Genomic DNA, 14,219 nt, shown 5'->3' with positions numbered 1-14,219 from the left:
AATGACTCATACAAATTGGGCCTCTTTGGGGACAATATTATTCCTTGCAAGTGCTAAGTCTCCAAACTGGACTCACATCAACATTCAACATGAAGGTTCAAGGTTCAAGAGCCTGCAGTGTAAGAAAGAGACCTGCTTTGGTCATTCAATTGTCTAGCAAAAGATTTCTACTGATGACCTCCAAGATGTAAGACTCCTCCTTCTAGGGTAGAGATATCAGAGAACCTCAAGGATGTGCTAATCACTGAGTGGCATTTTCTTGTACTCTACTATTTTACCACCATTTACACTCTCACCCTTGCCCACAATTTCTCTGAGTATGTGTAAATTCCCTTCCATTTCTTGATACCTCATACACAGTAGCTTTGAACGAATATTTATTTGAGGCCATTCACTTCCTGATTCTTTAGAGTCAGAGTGTTTTGGCCAAACAAAGCCCAACCTGGAGAGAAAGACATGGTACAATGCTGATTTAGGGAGCTACAAAAATACAGTGTAACAAGTTGGGCCCTCTGAAGGCCCTCAAGCTAGAGATGCAGCATGTGCCATGAACACTTAGTATTTGTGTTTTGTTTTGGTTTTGGTACTGGGAATCAAATCATGACCTTGTACTTGCCAGGCAGGAACTGTGCCGCTGAACCTTTTCCCTAGCTCCTGTGTAATTAACACGTAAGACGTAACTGCCAGTCACATGTGGACAGATGTATTGGTCAGGAACTTCTTACTATTTGAAAGCAGAGACCCTTTATACTTAGGAGAAACTGGTGTCATGACAACATACTGAGACAAGGAAGAAGGTATACAGATGGCGTTTCCACTATATGGATTTCTTTTAAAAATCCCTCACGCTAATACTCTGGGAGGCAGAGACCAGAAGATCACAAATTTGAGTCCAGACTCAACAAACTGGAATCTTAGTGAGACTTTGTTTCAAAGTAAAAAAATAAAAATAAAGAAAGGAGAGTTATCTAGCTCACAGTGAAGGCCCTGGATTCTACCCTCTAAACTGCAAAACACACAAACCAATGGCTAGCGAGATAGCTTAGTCCCCAGGACGGGGAAGCCCTCATATTATTATCCATAATACATTGCAACTAATGGACGGCAGTCCAATCCCAAAGCTGCCTACTTCACTGGGGAGGGAGGATACATACTAGCAGCAGTGTGCAGGTAGGTGTCCACATCAGGAATCATCCTACACAGCAGGGAAGGACTGAGAAGTGTAGTGCCAGACCCTGTCTACCAGTCTTTTCTGTAAGATCTGCAGGCAGACTGGAAAGGAAGATAGGGATCTGCAGGTGGCAGAAGTCCCAACCTTTCCTTCAGAAGACTTTTCCCATTCTCCCTCCTTCTTTGGTTGTACACTTACAGCGTCTAAAACCTGGACCACAGGGAAAGCCCACAGTCAGTTTCCTCTAACCCTAACTTTCAATGCAATTTGTACTTTCAGCAATGAGTAACCTTCATATGGCATAAGCCAGCCAAACTGCAAACTGAAGTATCTCTCCTCTTATGTAAAAACCAAAGCGTCAGCTCTTCAATAAGGAATAGTATTACATTTTACGACTGTACTCCAATTTATTTATTCTTTCAATAATTGATGAGCAATTGGGATGTTTTGTATCTTTTTTTGGTAATTCGGGATATTTTCATTTGAGAGGTATTTGAAGTAAATTCACACACACAAGAATTTACGTACAAATATTTGAATAGTCAGATTGTTTTCTTTCTCTTTGGTGAATACTCAATGTTGGTGAGGACATAAAATTAGTTCAGTCACTATAGAGATCATTATACAGATGTCTCAAAAAAACTGAAACTAGAAATTCCACGTTGGCCAACTATTTCCTTCTAAGTATTTTCTAAATGTTAAAAACATCGTATTACAGTGATACATGCATACTCATGTTTATAGCAGCACAATTCATAATAGTTAAATCATGCAAGTATCCTATATTTCCATCAATAAATTAATGAATAAAGAAAGTGTGATATTTATACACAATGTAGTACTATTCTGCCATAAAGGATGATAAACTGGCTGATTTGTTGGAATATGAATGAACTCAACACTATAATGCTAAGTCAAATGAATCAGACACACAAGCTTAAATATCATATGATTTACATGAGAAACCAAAAATATAAAGAACAAAATGAAAGATGGGTAATAGGAAGGAGGAAGACAGCTGCTTTTCAAATGAGAAGGGGATCACAAGATGCAGGTGAGGGAAAGGAAGAGAGTGAGAGGGGATGAGAAATGAATTCAGATGTGTTACATGCATCTGCCAACTCCCCACAAGAAATATAATCATTGTGTAATCCGACCATGTAGGAACAAAATGTAAAAACTGGAAAATAAGAGAGAGGGGAACGGCTAAGGCATTGTGGTAGGGGCATGTTTAACATTTGAAGAATTCATCAAACTGTTTTCCAAAGTGACTCTACCTCTTTTCATATTCCCCCCAGCAGTGCAGGAGAGTTCCATTTGCTCCTCATTCTGACTACCTGCTGGTATCAACGTCTTTGTAAGTTTTTGTCGTAAGCAGTTAGAACATCTTATTTTCTCTTAAATCCAAATGGTGGAATAATTAGACCACTTGTGCACATGAAAGAATTTAGCACCAACAAGTTTAAACAACACACTTGAAGTATACAGTGAATAGGTTCAGAGCACCTTAGGATGATCAGGGGAGGTAATGGCCAGCAACTCAGCTTCTAGGAGCAAAGGAAGACAGGAGCCTCTATGAAATCATAGTTGGGCCAATATTGTGATCTACAGTATAGGAATCTTGAGACCTCAAGTCTGGACTTGACAGCTCCCAGAATGCCTGCCAGACAACTATGCTACTGGTAGAATTTCATGTGATTTAATACAAATTCTTTCTGAAAAATTGAGGTGTTTTTGATTCTCTGAGAAGCCAAAGCACAGAGCCATATCTGATTACATCATGTTTCTGATTATAAGGCAAATCTAGGTCCTCATGGCTGGTTCTTTCCGTGGTTTAGTTCTCAAGGTGAACGGTGACCTTAAAAGGGTGCTCCGTGGAGCAGGGAGTGCACAGACCCAAAGCATCTTGTTGAGTCCTCCTTTTTAGCAGGTGTTTTCATTCTGGATTCTTCCTTTGTTCAAACTTCGATGGTTGGAGTTTTTGTTTTAAGGTAGTAAGCTGTTTCCTTGTTAGTGCTAGTTCGGTTCAGTTTTGCACAGGCTCTTGGCTTCTGCCTGCTGAACTAGCTATTTAGCTAAACAAGAGACTAACAAGGAGGACTCCAATTATCTGAAGTGACTGCCCTGGAAATTAGCTGGTGCATCCTGGCAGGAGGAAAGAAGAGGACACCAGCTCAGCTATTTGCTCACAAACAGCTCGCAAATGGCTGTTTTTCCAGGGCAGTTTAGAGAGAGGCTTAGTTATCACCAGGGTCACAGCAGGGAACAGAAAGAAGGTGACTTCACAGGCTTCTGATATGAATATGAACAGACAAAATCAAACAGCAGAAGCAAGACCTCAGCAACCAGTATGTGTGCCTGTCACAGCATGGGTGTACAAGTGACCTCAGTGAAAGCTCCACTTGTGACATTTGTCTCCACTGTGTTTAGAAGCAAAGTAAAGGTTCTTACTGAGTATGCTAGAAGAGAAAATAAGGATCTGTGTTTTGAAATATTTATGTTTATGTATGAATATTCATGTATAAATAGAGTTGGATGTGGTATCATCCTTTTGAAAATGATTGCCTCTAGAGAATGAGATAATGGGAATTCTTTCTTTTTATCCACATAGATGTTTGAATAAAGATTAAAAAGCAGGCAACATTAGTTGCAAAATCCACAAAACAATCCTTACAAGTATATACCTATTTAAATAACAAAACAACATAATGCAAGATGAAAGATAAAGCATAGTGCGCTCACATTGTCTTTTAATGTTCAAAAAGGTCAAAATAGCTTTCAGACTACTCCATGTTTTCTAGTCTCTCAGGCTGTCTTCCAACCAGAGCCATCCTTAGCCAATCTATTACAATATGTACTGAAGTTTCCTTACCTCTAGCTACTTCATCCTTAAACACTGTCCTTCATCCTTAAATATTGTCCTTAAATAGTTTCCTTAAATACTTGCCATTTCTAAATATACTATGCTTACATTTCTGTCCATTTATCAACTTCTGTTAACACCCCAGAGCTACAAGGAAAATATCCAGGGTCCAAATATGGCTCCATTACATTTTCTTGATCTCAACCTCTGTATAAAGTCCAGCTCCACAAACCAGAGGAGTTGGAACTGCGCCAGAGGGATGACAGCGCATAATTCAACATGTGCGTAAGGGAATCTTGTACCTTAAGAAAGCATAACAGGTGTTTCAGCTTAGAAGCTGTAATATTTAAAATTAATTTGGCCCATGATATTGAAAAGATATAATTCTTGCCAAAAGTTTCACTTGGGAGTGAAACGCTGGGATTTACCTCATTTCACAGTTTGCTCCTAAAATGAAGTGGCATTAGTCTTCACTGCTACACCCTGACAGTTGCAAGAATCAAAATAATTTAAGCGCACAACTGTCTCCTTTGTCTACATGCTGTGTTGGAAACGCTGCCCACCACCACCTTTTTACATTACTTCTTTGTAGGTCTTTGCATCACTTTCTCTGCTACTTAAGTTCAGTTCACTTTTTATATTTTCTGTGACTCTAAGAGGGAGCTATCTCCTGTATTTTTTCTTTATTCCTTGCAGTACACTGTAGTATGTCTCATACGATTTGATGCTTCCTTGAAGGCCTGCGTTGATCACTAGCTTGTAATTTCCTAACACACAAGGACAGTGTCTTCCTCACACCTGAACCACAAGCCCTAACTGATCAATATAGTAGATATTTTGCCATTTTTCATTTAATTTCTAAAAGATCATGAGAAAAAACACTCTAAAAGGGAATTGGTAATTTCTGTCTAGCATTTGACAATTTAAACAAAGAAGGATATAAACCAGACAAACTAAATACTAAGTATACCTCTTTCCCCTAGTCTTTATGTTTAAGTGGATTAATTTTAATGAAAACCATTTACTGGTTTCCTTACATTTAATAACAAACAACTGGACGTGAAGAAGTATCAAAGAATCATTACTTAAGTTCTATAAGCACAATGATTCTGTCTTATATGTAGAAAAATGGCTCATAAGTAATCAGGTTTGAAAAGATACCCTTTCACTGAAGTCAGTACGCTTTTGCAGGTTCTTTTTCTTAATTGCTTCAACTATTTTCTTTTTTATTTATTCACCATCTTCCTGCCCAAACAAACAAATGATGCATAAAGGAGGTTATGAAAACGCCAGACCCCACTCGTTTCATTTCAAGTGCCACTTTCCCTTCAGACCAGTTACTGTGAAGCTTGTCTCCCTGCACATATGTAAGACATGATGTACAATCATCCAGTCACTTAATTAGAGAGATAAAATCTAGGCTATTAAGCAGTTTCATTATTGTACAAGTAACAAAGTGTTTACGTGAACTAATATTGCTATGATGTAACTATATGATACGATTTTATGAATCATGGTCATTTATATAACAGTCCATAGTGGAATGAAGTATTATGCAATGTGTGCTAGTATTGCCTTACCTGGAAAATTCTCTGTACAGCAACTGCTAAAAATTCTGGATGAAGGGGTCATCTATCATTACTCAGATTTGGACAGAGTAGCACGTACTCTTCATGCCTCAAGCGTGGTTCTTTTCATGCACAAGGGCCTTTTTTTAAAGACTTAGAAAAAAATCTAGCCCTTCAACAGGTAAGAGTCAAGAAGTAACAATGGAATATCATCACACTGTACCAGATCAGCTTGATCCTAAGGTTATATCATGTCATAAGGTGCACTGTTTCACAGCATTATAAAAGTCATCCATATTAATTCTTGAAACCTAGACTCACTTTCTTAAGGATAAATTTTATCACTCCCCTCCCCTGTCATGTTGTAAGATCTTCACACAGAAGTAAACAGGCTAGCAATTTTAAAAAGACATGACAGTGATCTCTTGCATACTCTTTTACAAAAGCAAAAATAAACCTCATAGGGTTTAAGCTTTGAAGAAAAAAAAAAAACTTGAGTATTTTTGTGCAATGCTAATGGACTCCACCAATCAGAAATCTCAAAGATACTCTTACATAAGCAAAATTGATTTTCCAAAACAGTAGTTACTGCTAACTCACCCAATTTTTGAATATTTTTACAATAGAATCTATATATTCAAAATCTTAAACTGTTAAGATTTAAACAGAAATAGAAAATCTATGATGTTGTAGATTGCTGTCTTGGCAAGGATTTCTTTTGCTATTATTTCTTTATTCATTTGGCAATGTACCTCTTTCCACAATTTAAATGTCATGGTCATGTACACAAAGTGATATTTTTAATTGAGCACATATCTTTATCCATATGCCTATCATTGGTGTGTACATTTTCATATAAGGATATATATATATACTGTTTCTATGCAGAAGTTCATAGTTTTACAAGTGCCAGTCAATCTTGTTAAACCACATAACCCATCAAAAGAATACAAAGAAACATGTACTTTCTAAAACTCTGGGATAAAAAATCACTGCTGTCCACTGCTGTCCACTGTCCAAATCTATCAGTGTGTCTTATCCTCAGCAATTGGAATCAGTGAATGCAATTCCTAAAACATTTGTCATTCTCAAGTTTTTGAATGAATGAATTATACCTGTAGCCTTGTTGAAGAAACCCATTGTTCTGACTAGAAAAAATGAGAAATGGAAATGCAATGAGAGACACATATATTACCCAATGTCCGCTACAAGAAGACTTACCTATAAAATCACTGTGATTATTTTTCTTTTTTATATTTCTCAGGAATAAGTGTACAAGATGCAATTAATTTCCTCAATTTATTGCATGGGGTAAAGTTTGTTTTAATAACAACATAATTGATTCCTTAGATTCTAATGATATCCCCCAAATCTTTCAAAATTTCAGTGGTTATCAACCTATCAGTGTATATTTGAGGATATTTTTTCTTTCCTCTATTGCATTTCACAATCCTAACTCATATTTCATTATTCATTTGGGCAGGGATAAATTGGAGAAATTACGTAAAATTCAAGTTGGTTTCATAGTCAATAAGCATGGATTATGAATTTGAAACATATTGTTAGAGACATATTATGCTTATTTTGTGTATTTAGTTTAGATGAACTTCCTCTAAGACATTTTATGACTAAAATCATAATTTGGGATCATTAGCCCTCCTTGCTTTTAAAATGCTTCATAGTTTCATAAAATATTCACTTAAAAGCATCATTCAAACTTATGGCTTTTACAATATACAATTTAGTTTATAAAACATCTTTTTAGTTGTAAAACCACCTAAATTTCTTTAAATCCTTTATGCAAGAAGAGGTAACAATAAAAAAAATCAGACTCAATTCCTAGAAGCATACTTTCATATATTTTAGATATTCTAACTTCAATTCTTATTTTTCCCATTTGAGACTCTAAGTCTACACATTTAAGAGACTTGCCCAAAGTCACATGGAATAAAATAAATCCTTAATGTCCCAACATCTAACCTACCTGTAACAAGATTGTCTTCTACATAGTGTCAAGCAAGATTCTAGCCCTCAATTTTGGCATCAATTATATCATATTTTAGGCTTGTCTGATTTGCTTATACACAAAACTGTAGCCAGATGGGTGAGCACGTAAGTCAGACGCATATGAAATATATCTAAAATCAATTCTACAAGGTTGCCTTGTAAATATGTATGTCAAACCTACAGCTAAATATACATTAATTGCATTATAATTAGCCCCGTTCCTAATTTATAGACTCACAAATTTAAAAAAAAACCGTGAGGGAGCATGTGGATTAACTATATCATAGATTAACATACTGGGATCCATGAACTTTGGAAACTTCAGACTTCCACGTTTTGATTACCCCCTTTCTTCCTAATCTCACTATATATCACTGGCTGTGATCAATGTGTATCTAGCTATGAGGAGACTAGTGTGGGATGATAACCAAAGCTTTATTCATCCATCTTGCATATTTTATGCATGCATAGTTAGGCAACTCTAATATGCTGTGTAGATTACATACTAGATTTAATCTTCAGTGATTCCCTCTACATCGACTAAGAAGAAAAAAAGATCACCCATAGTGATGTTATGACCATCATACATGCCCACCTGGAAAGTAGATACTGGAGTCCCCTTCTATTCTAAAGAAGTGTATAATCAGAGGTATTGGCGAATCAATGAATAGAAAGATTTAATTTAAATTAATTAGACATTTTATCCTGGACAATATCACACTGAGTAATGCTAAAGTAAATGTAACTAACTCAAAAACATACTTCTGGTTAATTTTTGGTGGGCTAAATGTAGTACAGTTCACTTTAAATTTTAGATGTACGTATTCATCTTGAGTTTACTCTTGACAATAAATTCTGTATATATAAAACCTCTTACTTCATGCAACCAATTTGATTTCAATACTCCCACACCAAACACAGTTTTGAAAGACTACAGTGTAATGTACTTTCTCACTTACCTTTTCTGCTGACTGTGCAGTGCCAAAAAAAATCGGAATGAAAGCAAGCCATACTATACATGTCGTGTACATAGTGAATCCAATGGGCTTGGCTTCATTAAAATTCTCTGGTACACCCCGAGTCTTGATGGCATACACAGTACATGTGACCATGAGAAGAATGCTATATCCCAAGGAGCAAATAATTTGGAGATCCGTAATGTCACATTTGAGAATTCCCCTGGCCTGCTCAGGGTTCATCGTTTTATGCTCATCATAGTCTACAATGATGTTAGGTGGATCGACACCAAACCAAATGAAAACTCCTAGAAGCTGAACTGATATTAAACTGGAAGTGATTGCCAGCTGTGACGTTGGGCTTATGAGTCTGGGAGCTGTCACTGATTTCTTGCCCTGCTCAAATATGCGATAAATCCGATTTGTCTTTGTTAAAAGGGCCGCATAACTGATGCACATACCCAAGCCTAAGAAAACACGCCGGAAGGAACACACGGCCACGTCGGGCTTGGCTATCATCAGGAAGGTGATGATGTAGCAGAGAAAGATGCCTGTCAACAGCACATAGCTAAGCTCCCGCCCAGAGGCCCGCACAATGGGTGTGTCATTGTAGCGGATAAAAGTGGCCATGACAAAAATAGTGGCGATGATCCCCAGCATTGCCAGGAAGACGGGGATGACAGCCCAGGGGGAATGCCACTCCAGTTTAATGATGGGAATGTTCTGACAGCCAGTCCGATTTTCATTGGGCCGCTGGTCGTAGGGGCAATGCTGGCACGTCATCTCGTCAAACTGATACTGGTACCCGTCGCAGGGCTCGCAGGTCCAGCAGCAAGGCGCACCCTTCTGCGTCTTCTTCCTCTGCCCAGGCTTGCATGGCAGTGTGCACACGGAAGCGGGGATCTCCCGGACTCCTTTGCCCCACTGCATGTCTTCGATCTGTAGCGAAAGAATCGAGAGGACAAAACAGGCAGATGATTGGAAAGAAGATGAAAAGAACTCTAAGAACAAAGAGTAATGATGGCGGCTGACATTGGAACCTTGTTGATGTTGCTACCAAGAGCTACCACTAGGGTTTGGTCCACGCCCCTGGACTCCAGCATCCTCGCTCTGCACCGGTGGAGTCGGCTCTAAACAAGTCTCATCAGAATTCTCTGAAATAACGATTACATCTCAAAGTTCTCTGTTCCCATCCCTAACCTCCAAAATAAGAATATCTCAACAGAAACACTGGGATATGGATTCTTAACAAATAGAGCAGGATTCTTGATAACAGAGAAGTTAAAAACAGTGACACACACTCCATTGCTTCCCTCTGTAGAGTACAAATATTCCAGATACAGTGGGGAAAAAATACAATAAAAGCATCACAAGCCATGTGGAAAAATATTCATCTCTTATTAGGTGCTTTCATAGAAATTGCTTTAAAATTATTTTTGATAATTTTGCAGTGTTGATTACTTTTCCCCAAATTCTACATGTATCATTGATATTTTTATTGAGACTTTTGAAGCAGAGTGAATCTCTTCTATTACTCATCATAGAGGAGAAATAAAATTCATTATTGAATGCTATAACTATACTAGACTATCTCTTAGAGTTCAAGAAGCATTTGATAATGATATAATATAGTCTGGAAATCTTTCAAATTGGCCATCCATATATGCAGATATAAATTTTAAACTATATTTAAAAGTATATTTGCACAATTAGAATATCATTTGCTGGAGAACTCATTATTAGCAGTGTTTTGAAAAACGGTGGCCTTGGACAGAAGGGAAAGCCTTATTTCTGAGTTGAAGTTACATTCATTTGGGCAGCTCTCCTCTTTCCAGGGCGCCATCTGCCCTTCCTCTTTGGGCTCTCCGTTCCTCAGTTTTCGTCCCAGTGGGCTTTCTGCAGGATGACACTGTGCTGCAGGTCTTGCCGCACACACATGATCCAGGCCTGGCCAGATTTTGCGATTCACAAGGTAGAGTAGGTCCTGACTATGGGCATTGTTAACAAGATCTCGAAGAAACCATGGGGCTTGGGCATAGAACATGCTTAGTCAATCACTGATACAGTCTAGAATCTAATCTTGTGACTTTTACTGAGATTATGCAGGATAAAAATCTTTATCTTTGTTAGGATTGCAATTGCCCAGATATAGAGTAGATAATACTCATGGTTACAGAAAGGAAAGAATGAATAGGAAAAACTTTAAAAAAAAAACTTCAAAAATTAATCTCAGAGGCATACAGAGAGAGAAAGATTCCTAGCAAACCTGTTTCAATTCCTGATATAGACATACCTGAAGCAGGTGTTTCTCCCTACTATTCCACTTTGCAAACCAGTAAATGAAACACTATAAATTTTATTTCTGTTGGTTACTACCAACAATGCTAAGAAATATATGTACTAAATAATTTCAGTATCCATGTTATAAAAGATCTGATGTAAGCAAATTATTTCACAGAATAAATTTCAGTTAACAAATACGGCTGATTTCCCTGCAGCTAGTAAACTGAATTTTTTTGTTTGTATTTTTCTTTCTTATTGGTACCGGGGATCGAACTCACGACTGTCTGCTTGCAAGGCAGGCCCTTATGCCACTGAGCTAAATCCCCAGCCCCAAGTAAACTGAATTTTTAACACAATTGAACCAACAATATATTAGAAAGATATGTCTAGATACTTTTTGAAGGTCATAATTTTAAGAGAGAAGGGAAAAGAATGATAATTTATTATTCACTGGAATTTCATCCTTGTATTAACAGAAGATTCATAGTACATCAAGGAATAATATTTCCATCATTTTGAATGTGAGTTACATTTGAAATCCGAGTCATAGCAGTGTATGTGTATCCGTGTTTGTATCTCAAGGGTGAAAGTTCAAAACATATAATAACCTTCTAGTGTTAGGTTAAATTTAAACTTAAAACCAGAGACTTAAGACTCCTCAGAAGTGTCTGATGTGAACTCGTTTGCTACAGCACAAAACCCAAGTCAGCACTAATAAATCTAACTAAATATAAAATATAATCATTTCTTTTTCAACATCATCATTTTTAAGGCAGTAAGTCACTGGCAGCCATCCCAGACCCATAAAATTAAGGAAATAACTTGTAATAATATAGAAAAAGATGTGCATTAACTTTATAAATGTCAAATTTTAAGAAGTAGGAAGATTTTTTACATTGCTATTATTAATACAAATGTTTTCAAATGTCAAATTAAAAGGTCCTACTTATAATTTAGGAAATATCATCAAATAAAACCAATAAATAAGTTTCATTACATTATATAAGACTGCCTGATCTGAGTACTCCCAAATACTGATGTATCACATGTGAAATTTGATCAATGGGAAAAAATATAGGGCTCATATAAATTAAAAACCCCCTCCAAATTATCATTATATGTAATATTTTACAGCCAATTTCTAACATTTCCCGCTCACATTTTTTCCCTTCTTAGGATGAAATAATGTGCCTGGAAATGTTAAACAGTTTTTTATACTCAGCTTACCCAAATACACTCAATACTTGTGACTAAAACCATGACATGGACCAATTAATTCATTTGTTTTCAAATTTCATTTAAAAGAGATTTCAATCCAACTTAACTGCCTGTATTAAACCAATGAAGTTGCCTTTGTACCAAAATGAATGAAAATCTGATTTACTTACCTTGACAAAAACAAACAAACAAACAAAACAATAAAAAAGATTACTGCAAATGCAATCTGTGTCCCTTGAAGGTAAACATCTAACCCTTAAAAGTTTCAGTAAATTTGCTTACAACAATACATACGATTTGTATGTATCTACTCATCCACACAGATACAGTGATTTGTTTCATAAGAAGAAACAATGAACTGGAAGTGCTGATGGGTGTCTGTTCAAAAGAGGATAATCATTTGGAGCCATGGAAAATCAAAGATAAGGTCAATTTACTTTACCAGAAGGCTGGCACAAATGGCATATTTCAGCTTTGCAACAGAACTGTATGTTAGCTAGCTGGCAAACTACTTAAGGTGCAAAAGGCGTAGGAAAACCCAGTGATATTTACCATCTTCATTAAAAGATACAGCCTTAAATTCCCTGGCTAGGATGTATTTTTCTTCTTGAATAACCACAGGTTATATGTAGTTATTTGATACCTGATTTGTTAAGTAACTGGGTCACTGGGATGCGCTTGCTGAGATTCTTGTGTTCTTAGCAAAAGAACAGAACTTTACATCTAATACAATCAATTAGCACCATACACAGTGCACAGATTGCGTGGATGGGTAACTCAATTGCTCAGGAAAAGGCAAATTATTCAACTCTGGTCAATTAAAGCAAAAATGACCCTACTGTAGAGTCATAGGAATGAGTTCTTCATTTTTTAAAAGTTAGATACAAAGACGGTATATATTATCTTCAGCTTTTTAACTCTGTATAAAAATGGTGCTTGGAACAGCAGCAGCCATTTGCAAACCAGGAAAAGATAGGTTAAGGGATAAAATTCACATCCTGAGGACATTCTATGAAGTGTTTAAGAAAAAGAGAGATTTAAAGTGTGTCTATGTTGGCATAATTATGTCAAAATTGTCTGACATTGCTGCGTATTTCACTCTGCTCTGGAATTTTAGATACAAATTGATAAATATTCTTTAATATCTGACCAGCTTTCCAGGATATTTTTAAATTGCATGCAAACATTCTAACTAATACATTCTTCTTGACTGCTGCAACTGGTATGTTGAGGTCTTCCAAAACTATTAGACAAACACCTGATAATTTGAACTCTTGCATAGATAACAACTAACTCCAGAGAAAAGTGAAGCCGAGCACACAGTCAGAAATATTTATATTTGACTCCTGAGCATCAGGAAAAAAAAAAAAAAGTTAGTATGATACTTGGTTCAGAAAATTGAGTTTCAGCTGGGGTATATCTCACTGGGAGAGCATTTGTCCAATGTTGCATAGGCTCTGTGTTCTATTCCCAGTACCACCAAAGTCGGGGAGGGGAGGGCTTTTAAAATCAGATGTCAAGTTCTAGCTACTTGGAGACTTAGAGGGGAGGATCCCTTGATCACGGAAGTTTGAGTCCAGCCAGGGCAACATAAGCGACTTCATCTTGAAAGAAAGGAAAGAAGGGAGGGAGGGCAGGAAAAAAAAAAAGAAAGAAAATCAGATTTGATGCCGTTTGCTCCTGGATCAGACAGAAATGGTGAAAAACACCAGTAAGCTTCAGTTAAAAATTCCCTAGCACATGTATTTGGAGGAAAAACTGAGGCCCAGCTCTAACAGAGAAACAGGTACCACACAGGGAATTTACAGACTTTATAATCACCAGAATTTTAAAATAAAAAATCAAATTAGTTGCTGTCATACTGCCAAGAACAAAAATCAAAGAGAGAGAGAGAGAGAGACAGAGAGAGAGAGAGAGAGAGAGAGAGAGAGAAAGAGAGACAGAGACAGAGAGACAGAGACAGAGGGAGAAGGAGCACTTTTATAAACATTCTTTGGTGCATCCATTTTTATCTAGGAGAGATCTGTTCCTTTTCCCACACGACACTTTCTATCTAAAAGAAAATTTTATTGCTCCAAGAATATTTTTCTTGGGGAAATTTCATTTGCATATTTTCAAAGCTTACTCTGTAGAACAAAGCTGCTTGGAGCTTT

The 14,219-nt window shown here is 36.9% G+C and overlaps 1 protein-coding gene across 10 annotated transcripts in view; it reads right to left on the bottom strand.

Moving 5' to 3' along the window:
* The window catches only part of Grm7 (glutamate metabotropic receptor 7), an 808,103-nt gene that overhangs the window by 161,612 nt on the left and 632,272 nt on the right, over positions 1-14,219 (bottom strand). For 9 of the 10 annotated variants that reach the window (XR_010051296.1, XR_010051297.1, XR_010051298.1 and 6 more), the window contains one exon: positions 8,569-9,504. The exons of the other annotated variant lie outside the window; for it this stretch is intronic. Coding sequence is in view for 6 of the 9 variants with exons in the window: in XM_063260312.1 (XP_063116382.1) it covers positions 8,569-9,504 (936 nt within the window). In the remaining 3 variants the exon portion in view is untranslated. The remainder of the gene's footprint in view (positions 1-8,568; positions 9,505-14,219) is intronic. 10 annotated transcript variants of the gene reach the window in all.

Source organism: Cavia porcellus, unplaced genomic scaffold (genome assembly GCF_034190915.1).
Source record: "Cavia porcellus strain 051 isolate PalLab524CR breed Dunkin Hartley unplaced genomic scaffold, mCavPor4.1 scaffold_13, whole genome shotgun sequence".
NCBI lineage: Eukaryota > Metazoa > Chordata > Mammalia > Rodentia > Caviidae > Cavia > Cavia porcellus.
Note: the sequence above shows the minus strand (reverse complement) of the source record. Positions and strands in the feature narration are given on the sequence as shown.